We start from the raw sequence: 14,236 nt of genomic DNA, 5'->3' as shown, positions 1-14,236 counted from the left end.
TTTTTTTAAATGTGCACACAAAATATGATAAAAGCAGAAGAGGCCAACGGTGAAATATTCACACTTACTTTTCTTTCTTTAAAGTGCCTCCACGTGAGCCCGCCACTGCCTCAGCCGGCGCTAATTAACAACACCTGGAGGAGCTGATTAACCGCCACCGTCCGCCATGTTCCCGTGTGTCCCTCTGTTTGAGCCTGCTAGCTCTGTAGCATTCAAACAAAACGCTATCCGGTGAAGAAGTGAGCGCGATGCATGTATCTGACCCATATGAGGAGCCATCTTCGGCCGAGCTGCAGGTGAATACAGTCGGTGGTTGAACGCAGGTGTTTGCAGCGTGTGGACGGAAGAGAAGCAACGAGGACATCACGTGGTCAAACGAGCAACTGCTTAGGTCTGACTCCGGCAGGTAGGAAACACCTGCCGTCCTACATTAAAAAATGATGCTGTCAGCAACAGCCTCTATGTTATTAGTGATGCATTAATGTGTGAGCTGTATTTTAATGTGGAATTGGATGGAAACTTTAAATACTGTTTGCTAAGAGGGCACCATATTTCACAAATAAGAAGATAATCACACCTTTTGCATGAAATTTCAATGTGTAACTACTGTATACCTGTCAGATAAATGAAATGTAGTGGAGTACAAGTATAAAGTAGAATAAAATGGGTATACTGAAGTGATGCGTACCTCAAAATTGTACTAAAACAGTACTGGAGTAAATGTGTACCACTGGCAATGGAGGCCACCTGGGTCCCAGTTTATTTCCTGGAACATCAGCGGCTGTAGCAGAAATCTGCTTGTCGAGGCAAATCTGTGAAACTACTTCAACCCCAAACTGAAAAGGCTAAATAAAGACTGTGGTTTCTCACAGGGCTGCGCTCATTACATAAACCAGAGTAGCCTCCAGTTAAATGTTTATTGTGATAACTGCCTCATGATGATGACGACGACGACGACGACGACGATGATGATGATGAGAGGAGTTTTATTTTGTGCACATTTTCCTCTCTCCACTCCCCCAGACTGCATGGCTGCAGTGTGGGAGCAAAGCTTTACTATGAACAGCATGGTTTCTAGAAAAAGCACAAGCGCTGGGTTTCTCAAGGCAATATAAACAGCCCTGTGCTCACTGATGCCAGCTGGAGCAACAATCAAATGCTAATTTGTCTGAAAAATTGCAGGATAACTGGGGTTGGAGAGTTTCTGTGGTGACTACATAGTCTGCAGCCGCTTCACATTATTTACTGTTCTTGTAATATTTCCAGTCTTGGCTTTAACGGGACTGAAGCGACCACATCTTGAAGTGATACTCGAAATAATTCCAGGTCATGAACCAGCGTAGAGCAGAACAAACTCATATGTAACTCAGATGAGCAGCTTATTTCACTCTGTTGCTTCACATTTCGTGCTCACTGCAGGAGCACCGATGAATCATGCCACAGATATTAATCTGATGTAGAGCAGATAATGCATCAGCCTTAAAATAGCCGCGACTTGTTTGCCAAATTTATCAAGTATTTGCCAACAGAAGTCTAAAGAAAGGGTCTGTTCTTCTTTCGGAGGTCAATATCCTGCCAACGTCTTTGTCGTGTTATCACATATCAGACCCCGCTGTGGGTGACGCAGGCTCATCTGGCTCAGACCCATTCATTTGTGCTTTATGGGTTGCTGATGCTTGTAATTATACTAAGCGTGCCTGATATCAATGCAGAGTGAAATGAATTAGACTTGAGAAAAAAAACGTGAGTATCATATTGGATTTAATTGAACAACCTTTTCTTTGAGTTCAAGATTACACATGCAAACACAAGAAACAGATTTCAGAACTTGATCACAGTTTCTGACCGGTGGGTGAGTAATGTTTGAGACAAAAGACCGGCTTCATCTTACATCGTTTGTCACTGTTTGCATTGTCTTTCTGTTCATGTTTTACATCATTCTTTCCAATTACTTCACTGTTTTAAGAGTCAGTCCATGGAGTGGTTAGAGTGTAGAATGAGGTAATATAATCATTCAGATCTAAGCTCTAAAGGACAGATACTGACCGCAGTGACTTCACCTGAACTAACATTGTTTCTAACCAGGTGCCAGTGCCACCATGTAAGAAGTGAAGTCCTCTGTGAGGTGAGATTTTGTCCTTCGAGCCCCCGACAGCTCCCAGGGGCCACGCTTCTTATTTCCTCTTGCCTATTCGTGCCATCAATTCTGCGTTGGCTGCTGCCTTGGTTCTCATGTCCTGGTTCTTGGCCAGGTCAATGAGGACACTGAGGATGCTGGTGGGAACGTCGAGGGACAGGGCGAAGCGGGACCCCTGCTGGGCTCTCTTTGGCACCTGGGAAGCTGGGCGCGGGGCTCGCGCTCGCCGCAGCACAGTGTTGTGCTCTGATCGGAGCAATGAGTTCAACACGCCGCTGCGGTTCAGGATGTCGACAGCCAGCAAGTCCCTCTGTGCGTCTTCGTCAAGTCTGGCCAGAGCGGGGCTGCTCCTCTGGCTCTGGACGCACCAAGGCAGCAGCAGAGCCAGGCAGAAACACACTCGCATGCTTCTCATGGTCGGGACTCTGTCTGCAGGGAGAGAAGAAGAACAGGTCAGCCAGCGCAGGCTCCGAATTACACAACTGTAACACTGCAAGGCTCCTCTCTGTGATGGCACGCATCAGGAATTTTCTTCTTTGCAATAATGACAGCAAAGAAACCATCTGAAAACAGTCAGTCTTGACTCATTTCCATCACACATCAGTTATAAAGGGAGGCCAGTGATGTCAAACAAGAGGCTTTTAGGTAGTATGATGCAACAGTATAATGACATTCCTGTTATTTTGTACATAGAATGTAATATCCATCACCAGAAACATCCACGTTAGATTTACATATCAGCACTCCCTACCAATGCACAAAAGGACATACATGATCTGTCCTCTGTGCAGTAATTGGTAGATTTGAAATGTAGCTTTGAAAAAGACAGAAAAGCAAATGTGCAGAGGATTAGCCATTCTTCAATATTTTGTCCACTTCTCCTTCAAATTATCCATAAGTTTGTCTAATTTTCTAATGAATGATGCAATATTTTCTGACATATGTACAGATAAACTTGAGTAATCATTATCAAGTGTCATAATCCCAATCAGTACTTACTCTGTGTCACCACTGTGAGAAGTTGGTAAGTGGACAAAAAGGCACTTGTCCTTCCTCTGGTCTAAAGCAGGGCTTTCGTAATGATCTCTTGTGTTTAACCCTCAGATATCCTGTGTATATTCTGTCTCCCAGTTTCTTCCGCTTCTTCAGCTACTGGAGGAGCGACCAGTGCGGCATGCAGTCGGATACTCAACTGGACTTGTGCCTGCTTGTCCACGACTTTGTCTTCTTCCACGTCGGTCTTCGCCGTGACACTGCCCCTTCCCCTCTCCGTTTATCTTTTACATCTCTACACCCCATCACCCTCCCCTCATTTCATCTCATTTCCTCCACGCTCATTGCTGTCTTTCTCTTGCTAAAAATAACACGATGGTAATCACAATAGTTTGCCTATAATGAATTGGACAGTTGCCCCGGTCTGCAGCCAAAGCACAGCTGAAACCCACTGTCTCCATTCAAAAGTCAAGTACCAACACGCAGCAAAAAACAAATTTCACCTTCTCATCATGGTGTTATGAGTTCATATTGTGTCAATCAACCATGCAGACTGGGTTACCATAGTCTCATAATTACAATGGGGGCATATGATATCTTAAGAGACAGTGGTAAGACAAAAGACATTTTTTATTTTTCAGAAACATTCAATTAATTCTAGTGCCTAATCTTAATGCAGTTAACACAGAATTACTGACGGCCTCACACTGGCGTAACTGTGTAATGACCTTCATGAGACAATCTCCAGCAAAAGGTGTGACAATACTCAGCTAGTTTGTAGTTTTACTGAATTGGCATGTTTAAAATAGTATATATTAGTATATATTTTTAATATATACTAATATTAAAAATATATACTATTTATAATGTATTTATAAATAGTATATATTTTCTCATCAATTAGTCCGATATCAGACAAATGTTTTTTTTATATAATTTAAATTTTTACGGAAGTTTTCAAATTACAAAAAACACAAAACAGCACAGACTAGAACATTACAGCAAAATTCCACCACATTGAAACAAAATAAATAAATAAATGAATAAAGTACATTTTGGACTCTAATGTGTCTGACCCCTTAAATAAGACAAAAACAAGTCCCAGACTTGTAAGTAAGTTTCCCTCCTCCAAATGTTTGAAGACAAATGTTTTAGGACCTAAAACAAGCAGCCTACGTCACAAACTCCAAAGAAAAAAAAAAAGAGGCAGTTCTACATGAAAGAGCAGGCCCAAATTCTCCCACATTACTGTGACAGTGATTTCATTCTACAGGGAGCGTTTAGATGGGAGCAAATCCACTACATGTGATGTCATCAGTTAGAGTTTAGGGAGACGATTGCATCTTTTAAAAGGGGACTTATATGTTTTATAATAATTGAAGTAGAATAAGTAGATTTGCTCATGGTCCCAGTTTTGATAATAATACAATCATCAGTATGAGCCCTTTTTTTGATTCTGTCAGCTTCTCAGATCTGACTTTGTGCCATGACAGCCATCGCGGCTATGTGCTCATGTCTCCTTGTGCAGCATCTTGAAATGTTTGCCAGGTATGAGACTGGAAAATTCAGTCGCCATACTGAACATTGTATATTGTTGCCACTTATGGGAACATAATGTATGAGTACACAAATGTATGTTTTTACAGAACACAGAGGAGGAGAGCAGGGCAGTGTTGGGAGGTTAGACAGAGGAGCTATCGTCAAGAAAGCCCTCTGGAGAATAACAAGGAGGAAGAGGCTGTCAGGCCCAGGAGGGAGGCTGCACAAGACAAAGCCTTCCTCCTTTCCTGAGTCACCTCCAGTCCAGCCCATCAGTGGACGTATCCTCATCTGACTAATGATATGAATATTACAAGTACAGCCTGATTACAATAGCTGGGCCCTCGGGGGCCCTCAGGATTACAAGCCATCTCAGTTAACCTCAGATAAACAAACATGGGTCACACAATGTCAACGGCAAATGCAGATGTCCGGGTCACATACCAATAGCATTATTGTCAGATACAGCGTGAGGCAGAGCTACACATGGATCTGAGATGATGTAATGTCTATGATTCAAGATACAACATTCTGTATATATATCACAGCAGGTCCTGGTTTGTCATTCAAGCAGCCTACTGACGTAGATTCTTGATCTGATAAACTCAATGTATCAGAGGGCATCTCATCACAATTACTTTGATCAGTGACGTCACACTGAAGTTTGCAATATGGCTGAATCCTAAATAAACAAATCGTAGTACTACTAGACTACGAAAGGACAATAATGAATGCTGAGAAGATGTTACTCACAGTGGCCAAATGCAAGAAGGCGACCCACACCTCAAGCCATAGATCCCTGATCAACCTGATGGTTAATCCAAACACAGGGACAATGAAAAGAGGATATGTGTGCGTTTAGGAGAAAAATTAAGATGCAGGGACAACAGCTGTGCTCATCACTGTTATCTCATGTTCTTCTAGAAACCTGAAGACTACAAGACAGAGACACTGAAGGTCTTATGGCTTTCAGTCCCAGCAGGAATTGTACAATCAAATGTGGGGAAGGCATGGCTGTTAATTTCCAAATATGCATTTTAGATTTTTGTAATGTAATATGACTGATTATGCATCGCAATATACAACACTTACAGAATGAGGTCAGTCACTCACATAAAAAGTAAAGGTATCATTAGGCTTATGTACTGTATTGTTTATTAAAGACTTTCATTTGGACATAGGTGTGTTGGCACTTATTTTAAACCTTTCCAAAACAATACAATAACCCCCCAAAAAAATCACTGGTGTTGACCATGACTCTAAAAATGGTATGCTAAGAACATAAAGAGTCATAGGTATCTAAAAATGTAAAACTTTGGGAAGTTTGGAAAGTGCATATGAATAAGACAAACCACATTGGGCCCATGTTTTACAGTATTTTTATTTTGTCGGAATGAGAGCTTCTGTTATGTACAATAGAGGACAGAAACAAATGTTACAGAAATTATAAATATATTCTTGCTCCAAACCGGTTGTTTTCTGTACCAGCTGTACTGTGTCAAGTAGATGATGATTTACTATTCAATCTGCCCTCTCTCCCCTCCCCTCCCCTCCCCTCTCCAGAACTGTTCCAGGTGATGAGGACCTCTGTTGTGTAATCAAGAGGTAACAGATACTTATTTCAACAATCACAATGTACAGACTTGCTGGCCCTTTTGCTGTAAAACAAAGAGTGAGCAGTGAGTGGATAAGAGAAGGAGGTGGGGAGAAGAGAGGATGGATGGCTGCCTGTGCTGTCAAACCAACGTGTGGACAATCTTCAGGCGTTCACTCTCGCCGTGATGACGGGAGCAAAGCGTTGAGGATGAAGATGAGGAGCAAACATAGGACACTCGGAGCAATACAACATCTTATCTTAAAACCTCAGCCAGTACATGGCACTACGCATTCTGTTGTAGTCTGGTAGCTGCTCGACGGGACCTGGTGGAGAGAAGCAGGAGGGACAGATTAGAGGATATTACTACAGCGTCCACCCTGATGTTGCTGCAAAAGGTCTGAAACCACAAAGGACTCACCTACACCTGCCACAGCAGGACACTTATCGTAGATATATTTGGAGCAGACGTCACGCACCATCCTGGGGGTCACGGCCTGAAAGCAAAATCAGAACTCTTATCATGGAGACAGACCAAGTATACAGATTTTTTTTTAACTACTGTTAAGAAATAAAAAAAAATACCAGAGAAGAAATTCTGAGCACACCTACAGAGCTAATTTCCATTTGATGGTATGAACTTATAAATACAAACATGTAACTAATTATTTATCTATTTGTAGGTACTCAACACCTTTCTGGCAGAGAGCAATGCTAACCAAAAGTAAACTAACGGGTAGTTCACTATTGTTGTTTCAGATGCAAAGCAAAAATCTGTATGAATGAATTGAGGCGATAACATTGTTTCCCAAGAGTTTCATCTTACATGTACACATGGATTCACAGACACCAGAGTTTTGAAAAATTTGCACTTTATGACATTTCAAAAAAAATCTATATGTGGACAAGAGGCCCAAACGCAGAGGTAAATGTTTGTGTCAGAAAATACCTACATATCCATGTTCTATCTCATACATGCTATAACATGTGCAATATTACATTTTCCTTAAATACTACACCTATGCATGTATATTTTTATTTCAACTGTGACACACACACACACACACAACTTGACTTATCCATACCAACCATGTGCAATATAGTCAACTTCTTATTTTGTATTTTTTTATTTTCCATTGCCTTGCTATTGCTATTTCTATTGATGCTGCCTGTAACACTGAATTTCCCCAGCTGGGGATTAATAAAGTTTATCTCATCTTATATATGTGTGGTTAAGGCCTTGAAGACTGAACTATTTTAGCAAATTCTGAAAAAAACATTGCCTCATGTAAACAATTCAATTGTTTTAATTGTACAAATAGTCTGGGGCAGAAGTCGACTTCAGAGTGTCAACTCACATCAATCCGAGCGTCCCACTCTGCCAGAGGAATACGGCGCCCATAGTTCAGGATGTGTCTGCCAATGTCATCACAAATTGGTGTTGTTCCTAAAAGAAAAACAGGCATGTTGACTGGTGATCCTGAGGAGTTTGCATGTGTGTTTGTGTAAATGTATGACAGACACATTATGTACCATTGAGCTGTCCAACCAGGCTGGCCTTCAGAGCGTTCTTGCCTCTCGCTACATCACTCTCTGTCACTGTGGTACACAGGTTCATCCTGCAGGGGACACAAAGTGAAAGAATTAAGACCAAATATGTGTACTGCGCTCTAATTAAAAATGACATAAGTTACGGTGTTGTGTGTGTGTCCCGGAGTCGTTACTGACCAGGCGTTCTGGGACCAGTGCATCATGTCTTCGATGTAGTGCTTATCAGCCACAAAGTGAATGCCCAACAGGCCAGTGTCACTGTACGAGGAGTGGAAGGCCTGGAAGCTGTGACACAGTTTTTCCTCCACAGCCAGGCGAGCCAGACGGCTGCTCAGATGCTACAGGTGAGAAGAGGAAATGGACATTGATGTTCACAGTCACACCAGGACCATGTATTAGGTTGATTATCAGCAATGTTTATAGTGTTAAATGTGAAATAGAAACTGTCTTATATAGTTCTGTGCATTTCACCATAGTTCAACATATAAATGTGTATGTTGTAATATTTTTCAAAAAACAATACATTTTAGCTTTTCAGTAAATTTAACTATAAAATATTTTAAATTGCTATTTTATCCAAGGAGGGGCACTCCATGACTAATCCCAGTTTTAGCAGCTGCAATGAATTTCAGGTCTTGTTCCTCCCAACAGGTCCAGAGGCAGGGGTGAGACCCCTGACCCAGGTTTACAGAGAGGATCATAGTCTACCCCTCAATAATGGCCACTTAAGATATTAACAACCTCAAGTGGGCAAAGCTTAAAGGGGACATGGCTGAACCAATAAGATGAATTCACTTTTAAAGGAATCAGTTATAGCTGCCTATTCCATCCTTGTCTTTTATTAACTGCACAAACTGGCAAGTACAAAAGTGTATTTCACCAACCTTTCCGCCACCATAGGTGAGGTCAAAACTGCCAATGATGGAGTTAGCCACCATGAGTGGCACGATGTCTGGGCTGGTGGCACTGGCCCCTTCCACAGCGATCGCAACGTGTGCCAGAGGCAAACCATCATCACGCATACGGATCTGAGGAGAGGCAGGAAGGGAACAGATCAACAAAACAATTTACAATGACAGTGAAAATAATATCCCCACCCATGCTCTATGCTCTGTCACAGGCCAGAAACACATCTAATGCATCCAATGCATTGATCACAAATAGAAGTTAATTCACTTGAAATGAGTCTGTAACTGCTGCATTACTCTGTTATAGATTCAAGATCAAATTCAGTGAATTTCTCCAACTTGTCTTGACAATGGATTAAAAAACTAAAAAAAAAAATGGTGGTTAAGCAGTGGAACAAGAGATGTGTAATAAAACAAATAGAAAAATACTTGTGCAAAACACTATCAAATCTCACTTCACTGCCTGTAAATCTGCAGGGTGACAACACAGGGACGGCATCTCCCTCATACTCAAAAGACACTCCGCTGAAGTGAGATTTGGCCAAACCGACCAGCTCCTCGTGGTTCACACCTGTAGAGGAAACACATTAAAAGAACACAGTCATTCCAGAAAGAGCAGAAATTTACAGGCGGCCAGCGTAACTACTCAGAGTGTGTTTGGAGAAAGAGGACCTACCTCCAGCAGCAGCCAGCACCATGCGAGGAGCTTTGTAGTGGCTGTTGACATAATCCACTAGGTCCTGGCGGGTCAGAGTCCTGGGAGAATTGAATAGAATATTAACGGTGACTTAGATAAAGGTGCAGGGTTTAATATGGAACCAAAAGGAAAAGGCAAAATGTTACATAATGACAAATTCAGAGTGTTGTGATCAGTGCATTGCTATTATTGAAACCATAATTAACATCCTTATAACACCAACTGTTTGAATGCAGTGAGGCTTTGAGCTCTGAGATCTGAGACTGTGACAAATATCTAAAAGGATGTGTGTGATGTGTGTTCCTCCTGCCTGGCATTGCTGGAGGGTCCCAGCACACTGTGTGCTAGAGGTGTGCCCTGGAAGGCTGTGGCATGCAGCAGGTCCAGGCAAACGTCTTGGAGGTTACCCTCGACTTCCTCTAGCTCACGCAGCACAACACTCCTCTGCTGCTCGATCTCTGCCTCGTTCAGTGAGCAGCTCTGCACCACCTCTGACAGCAGCTCCACGGCTAGGAAAACAGAGAAAAAATGATTGTTTACAACTAAGGATATGTTCACACTTATTCTTGATGTCTTCATCTTGTGAAAAAGAATAGGTGATATTTTACAACAATGTCTCTGAAATCAGAAACTAAAAGCAGAAGCAAGCACTTAATTCACTGCTTCAAAGCAGGTTGTCTTACCTTTTGGCAGGTCTTTGGCCAGGGTCTTCATGTAGTATGCAGTGTGCTCCCTGGAGGTGTAGGCGCTGAGGTGAGCACCCATTGACTCCACCTGCTGCTCCAGGGCTGTCTGAGGGTGCTTCTTGGTTCCCTGAGAGGTGAGAACAAAGGCAAATGGAAGGAAGTGTGTAATGGCATTGTTTGGCTAACAGGTAGATATACACGTTCCAAAGGAGACTTAAAGGTTCCCTGTAGAGTTTTTTTAACCTCTAGCAAAATGTATAGCAGCTTTTTATAAGTAAGTCCTTGTTTTGTTTGTTTCACACATGCGCACAAGGGCATACATGCATGCAGGTGATACAATACACAGTGTGGCTAATTTTTTCACACTATTCAACTGATCAACAAAGGCAGAGAAGAAGCCTGCTAGCTAAGAGACATTAATATTTAGATTTCAGACTTTTAAGACATATCACCTTGTATAATGAGAGAGGAAATGCATTTAACATGTTTGGTAGACCTCAAGGATACACAATGTATCCAATGTGTTACATTGTGTAACAACTATGATTTGTTTACAGGAAAACTCTACAAGGCACCTTGATGTCATGAAGTCTGCTAAAGTCTACCTTGAAAGCCATGTGCTCCAGGAAGAAGCCTGCCCCATTGTTCTTCTCACTCTCATAACGACTGCCAGTACTGATCCACAGTCCAACCTATGACGGGGAAGAGATATGTGAAGAATGGGGGGAAAAAAGCTAAACTACAACTCTCATTTATCACATACAATTCAATGGCAGTAAATCAATAAAACGCTATAAAGGCTCCTACGTGGTTGTAAATAGACTCCCTGTTCATGTGTTCTTACAGTGCATGTGGCATGTCCAGTCTCCTCAGATGCAACCCTCAATCCATTGTCCAGAGCAGTGAGGCGAGTTTCAGGGGCTCCCACCAGGCTCTGGGCATAGCTAACTGAGGCTTGTCCACGCCTCAGAGACAGCAGGATGGGCTAGATAGGTAGAGACACCAAGAGTCATTTTAAAATCCTGCACATTTAAAAAATCTGATTTCCTGTTAAGAGGTGTTACTGAGAAATATTTTGCAAAATACAAATGTCCTTCATTATGCACATTTGAAAGTGTTCTAACTTTAGCTGTGGCTTCCTGCCTAGTTCAGCTGCCTGTTATTATTCTTTCGGAACAAAGGCCGCTGTTTCAGGTTCCATTTGTTTGTTTGTTAGCAGGATATCTCAAAAACTTCAAAAGAGCACACTTTAGAAAGCATTGCTATTTTGTACAATACATGTTCAGCTGCACATAATATGGTACATGCATGCCCTGATTGCTTAATACTATGTAATATGTGTGAGCTACTGAACACCTGTAGCCAACACTTATTGATCCATTTACATGCAAAGCAAGAGCAGAAATGCTTGGCATAGTGCAACATCTAAACTTAAGCCTGGCAGCTGACATCGACACCACTCCCACATGCTGTTGACCACCAAATAAATGTCTAAAAATAGACACAACCAGAAGACAATATCAGTATATATCAGGTGAGTTCTCTAGTTTAACACATCCATCACACTGCACTGTAGGGTTATAGTTGGGGTGGATGGTACAGGTGTGTGTTCTGCCCTGACATGGATGTTGCATTACCATGATGATTGATTACCATGATGTCATTACCATGATAAAAGTTTTGGCATATTAAAAACAATGTGCTTTATGTTGGCTGCAATAATATGCAGGTAGATGGCTATGCACATATTCATAGAACTGGAGTCACATCTAATAACTACCATTTTTCTAGCAGAGGTAACGCTAAGATGTGGAACGTAACGTAAGGAGCGATGCATGCAAATTTCTCTGTTGTTGGCTGCAAGAATCAACACAAAAGTCTTCATCTACTCACACTACCTAAGGAAGTGAAGACCCAGTGGATTAACTGTTTGAAATGTCCCCACACAAAACAGGAAAACTCTTGCAACCGTGTGTGCTCAATCATTTTACTTCAAATCAGGATTCACTTCTAAAATGAAGCGCAGGGATGGATAAATACCAACTTCAAATTTGGAATCTATCAGTTTTGCCATTTTTATGTTGCATTACAGTTGATTTTGCTACAAATTCTGCAGCTAATCTGGCTGCTAAGCATCTTCCAGTTGTTACGGGGACATTTCAAACAAAGTTAATTCACTGTGTCTCCAGCTCCTTGGGTGGTGGGAATAGTTGAAGACCTTTGTGTTGGCCCTTCCAGCCAAAAACTGAGAAACTGGTGTGTGCTGCTTACAATGTTAGCTTCTGCATTTTCGTGTTACCAGAGTCAGCCTTGTTGCAAGGAAAATCGTAGTTTCTGGGTGTGACTCCAGTTCTATGAGTGCATAGACCTCTACCTGCATGTTACTGTATCCACAGCAAAGCACATTTTTTATTATACTGAAACTTTTATCATCCATGTTGTGGCAGAGCGTGACAGGAATGACGGTAAGAAAACAAGTATACTGTCCACCCTTACTATAATCCCATCACCAATCAGCACAAGCCTACTAGTTAGCCTACATGCTGAGGCTATGCTTCAATTTCATTGATATTTGGAGACAATAAACACGCTGTTGATTTTAGTCATTTTTGCTTAACATATGCTCCCTTACATAGCCATTAGCATAAAAAGAGGTGGGATCATGTTTTGAGTGGAGTATTCTTTATTTTTATACCATCAATGTAATAAGAAACAAATACCAACAACAACAAAACATACAAACCCTAATAAATTTTTAGGTCGTGGTCATATAACCATGGCTGCAGGAAGTCAGGAACTATTTCTAGAAGGTATTAGTATAGTTTTAAATTATATCTATTTCTAAGTTGAACCCAAAATGACAATAACTGTTTCTTACAAATGTGTACAGTAACAGGTTGCGCGATGACTCAGAATTATTTAAAAAGAAAAGAAAGACAGATAAAGCTAATGTGAAAGTAGACATTGCTCACCCCTATTCCACACAATCGAAAATCAGCGTCACCATGCAGTTTTCACGTTATCGTTCGACAGGGTACAAATATAATTATTCAGCAATCAAATATTTTGACGATGGTCTAAAATTCAGGATTACAACTGCCAGCATCTGCCTTTCCAAAGTCACCGTGCTAACGCTGCTAGCAAAGAAGCTTAGCCGCGATAAGAGGGCAAGTGAGGACAAGTCATAACTTTTCAGCTGCTGACCTTGTAAATGGCCAAAGATGACTTAAACGACGATCAGTTGATTTGAATAACACACATGTTAAATGAAAGTTACACGTCAGGAAGTTGTTACAAGACGTACTTCTTCATTTGACAGGTGACCTTGCATTCGCTGCTAGCTCACTAATGCTAACCGGTTAGCCAAACCCTTCCCGTCCCTGTACAGTGGCCAGCCCAGTTAGCCTGTTAGCAAGTTAGCGTGTTAATTTAGCAAGCGGGCTAACCTCTTGGGTTACTTTCAGCGTTAGACCAGAACTAGAACAGTATCCGTAATGTTATCCCGCTTAAATTTTCCTATGACAAAAAATATTTCTGCGTGTCCTTTAAATCTGTACTTACACTGCGGTTCTTGGCAAGGACTCGACCAACAGTGCTCCCAACTCGGCACACACACGCCGCCATTTCTGAGGACGGTTATAGAAGGTGGGAGGCTCGGCTGTTCTCGTGAATCGCTTCTTCTTTGCCGTCACGTGAACATGCGTGTTACCTCTGCAAATGGGTATTATCGCCACCAGCTGTTCATTTTGTGGTATTGAGGGTAAGGTCAGTGGGTGAGAGTTCGTATTCGTAGTCATTTCAGTAATATATCAGGCTTCCTTCTTGCATTACGCATTGACTTCTGTAGGTTAGTGGTCAGGTCTGAAAGACTCAGTCTTCATCAACTTTAATTTCTTTCAACTCCAGCATGACCTTTGATAACTGCTTTTGTCATAACTGCTTCATATCTCCAATTATTACTAAATCATCATGTTTTGACACTGTTTTGAATGTGACACGTCTCATTCTTTGATACATTTGACAGACTCTTTTCCATATCTCAACTGAAATCATTTCCACAACAGGCACAGACAGAAACCTGACATTACTGCCTTGGTGGTTTACCCTGCCATGTGAACAAATTCAGTGTTG

General features: G+C 41.6%; 1 protein-coding gene across 1 annotated transcript; it reads right to left on the bottom strand.

Annotated features, from left to right (window-relative positions):
• Window positions 1–6,031: 6,031 nt before the first annotated feature.
• Window positions 6,032–13,803, bottom strand: LOC121618843 (cytochrome b-c1 complex subunit 1, mitochondrial). The gene is made up of 13 exons (XM_041954475.1): window positions 13,667–13,803; window positions 10,950–11,090; window positions 10,711–10,797; window positions 10,103–10,232; window positions 9,730–9,928; window positions 9,399–9,478; window positions 9,178–9,293; window positions 8,699–8,842; window positions 7,992–8,152; window positions 7,797–7,882; window positions 7,622–7,710; window positions 6,685–6,760; window positions 6,032–6,589 (listed from the first exon to the last, which is right to left on the bottom strand). Exons 1-13 carry the CDS (start codon window positions 13,727–13,729, stop codon window positions 6,525–6,527), a joined length of 1,437 nt encoding a protein of 478 aa, XP_041810409.1. The 5' UTR covers window positions 13,730–13,803; the 3' UTR covers window positions 6,032–6,524.
• Window positions 13,804–14,236: the final 433 nt, after the last annotated feature.

The sequence above is a fragment of the Chelmon rostratus genome, chromosome 2 (assembly GCF_017976325.1).
Source record: "Chelmon rostratus isolate fCheRos1 chromosome 2, fCheRos1.pri, whole genome shotgun sequence".
Taxonomy (NCBI): domain Eukaryota; kingdom Metazoa; phylum Chordata; class Actinopteri; order Chaetodontiformes; family Chaetodontidae; genus Chelmon; species Chelmon rostratus.
This window is presented reverse-complemented; position numbering and strand designations above follow the sequence as displayed.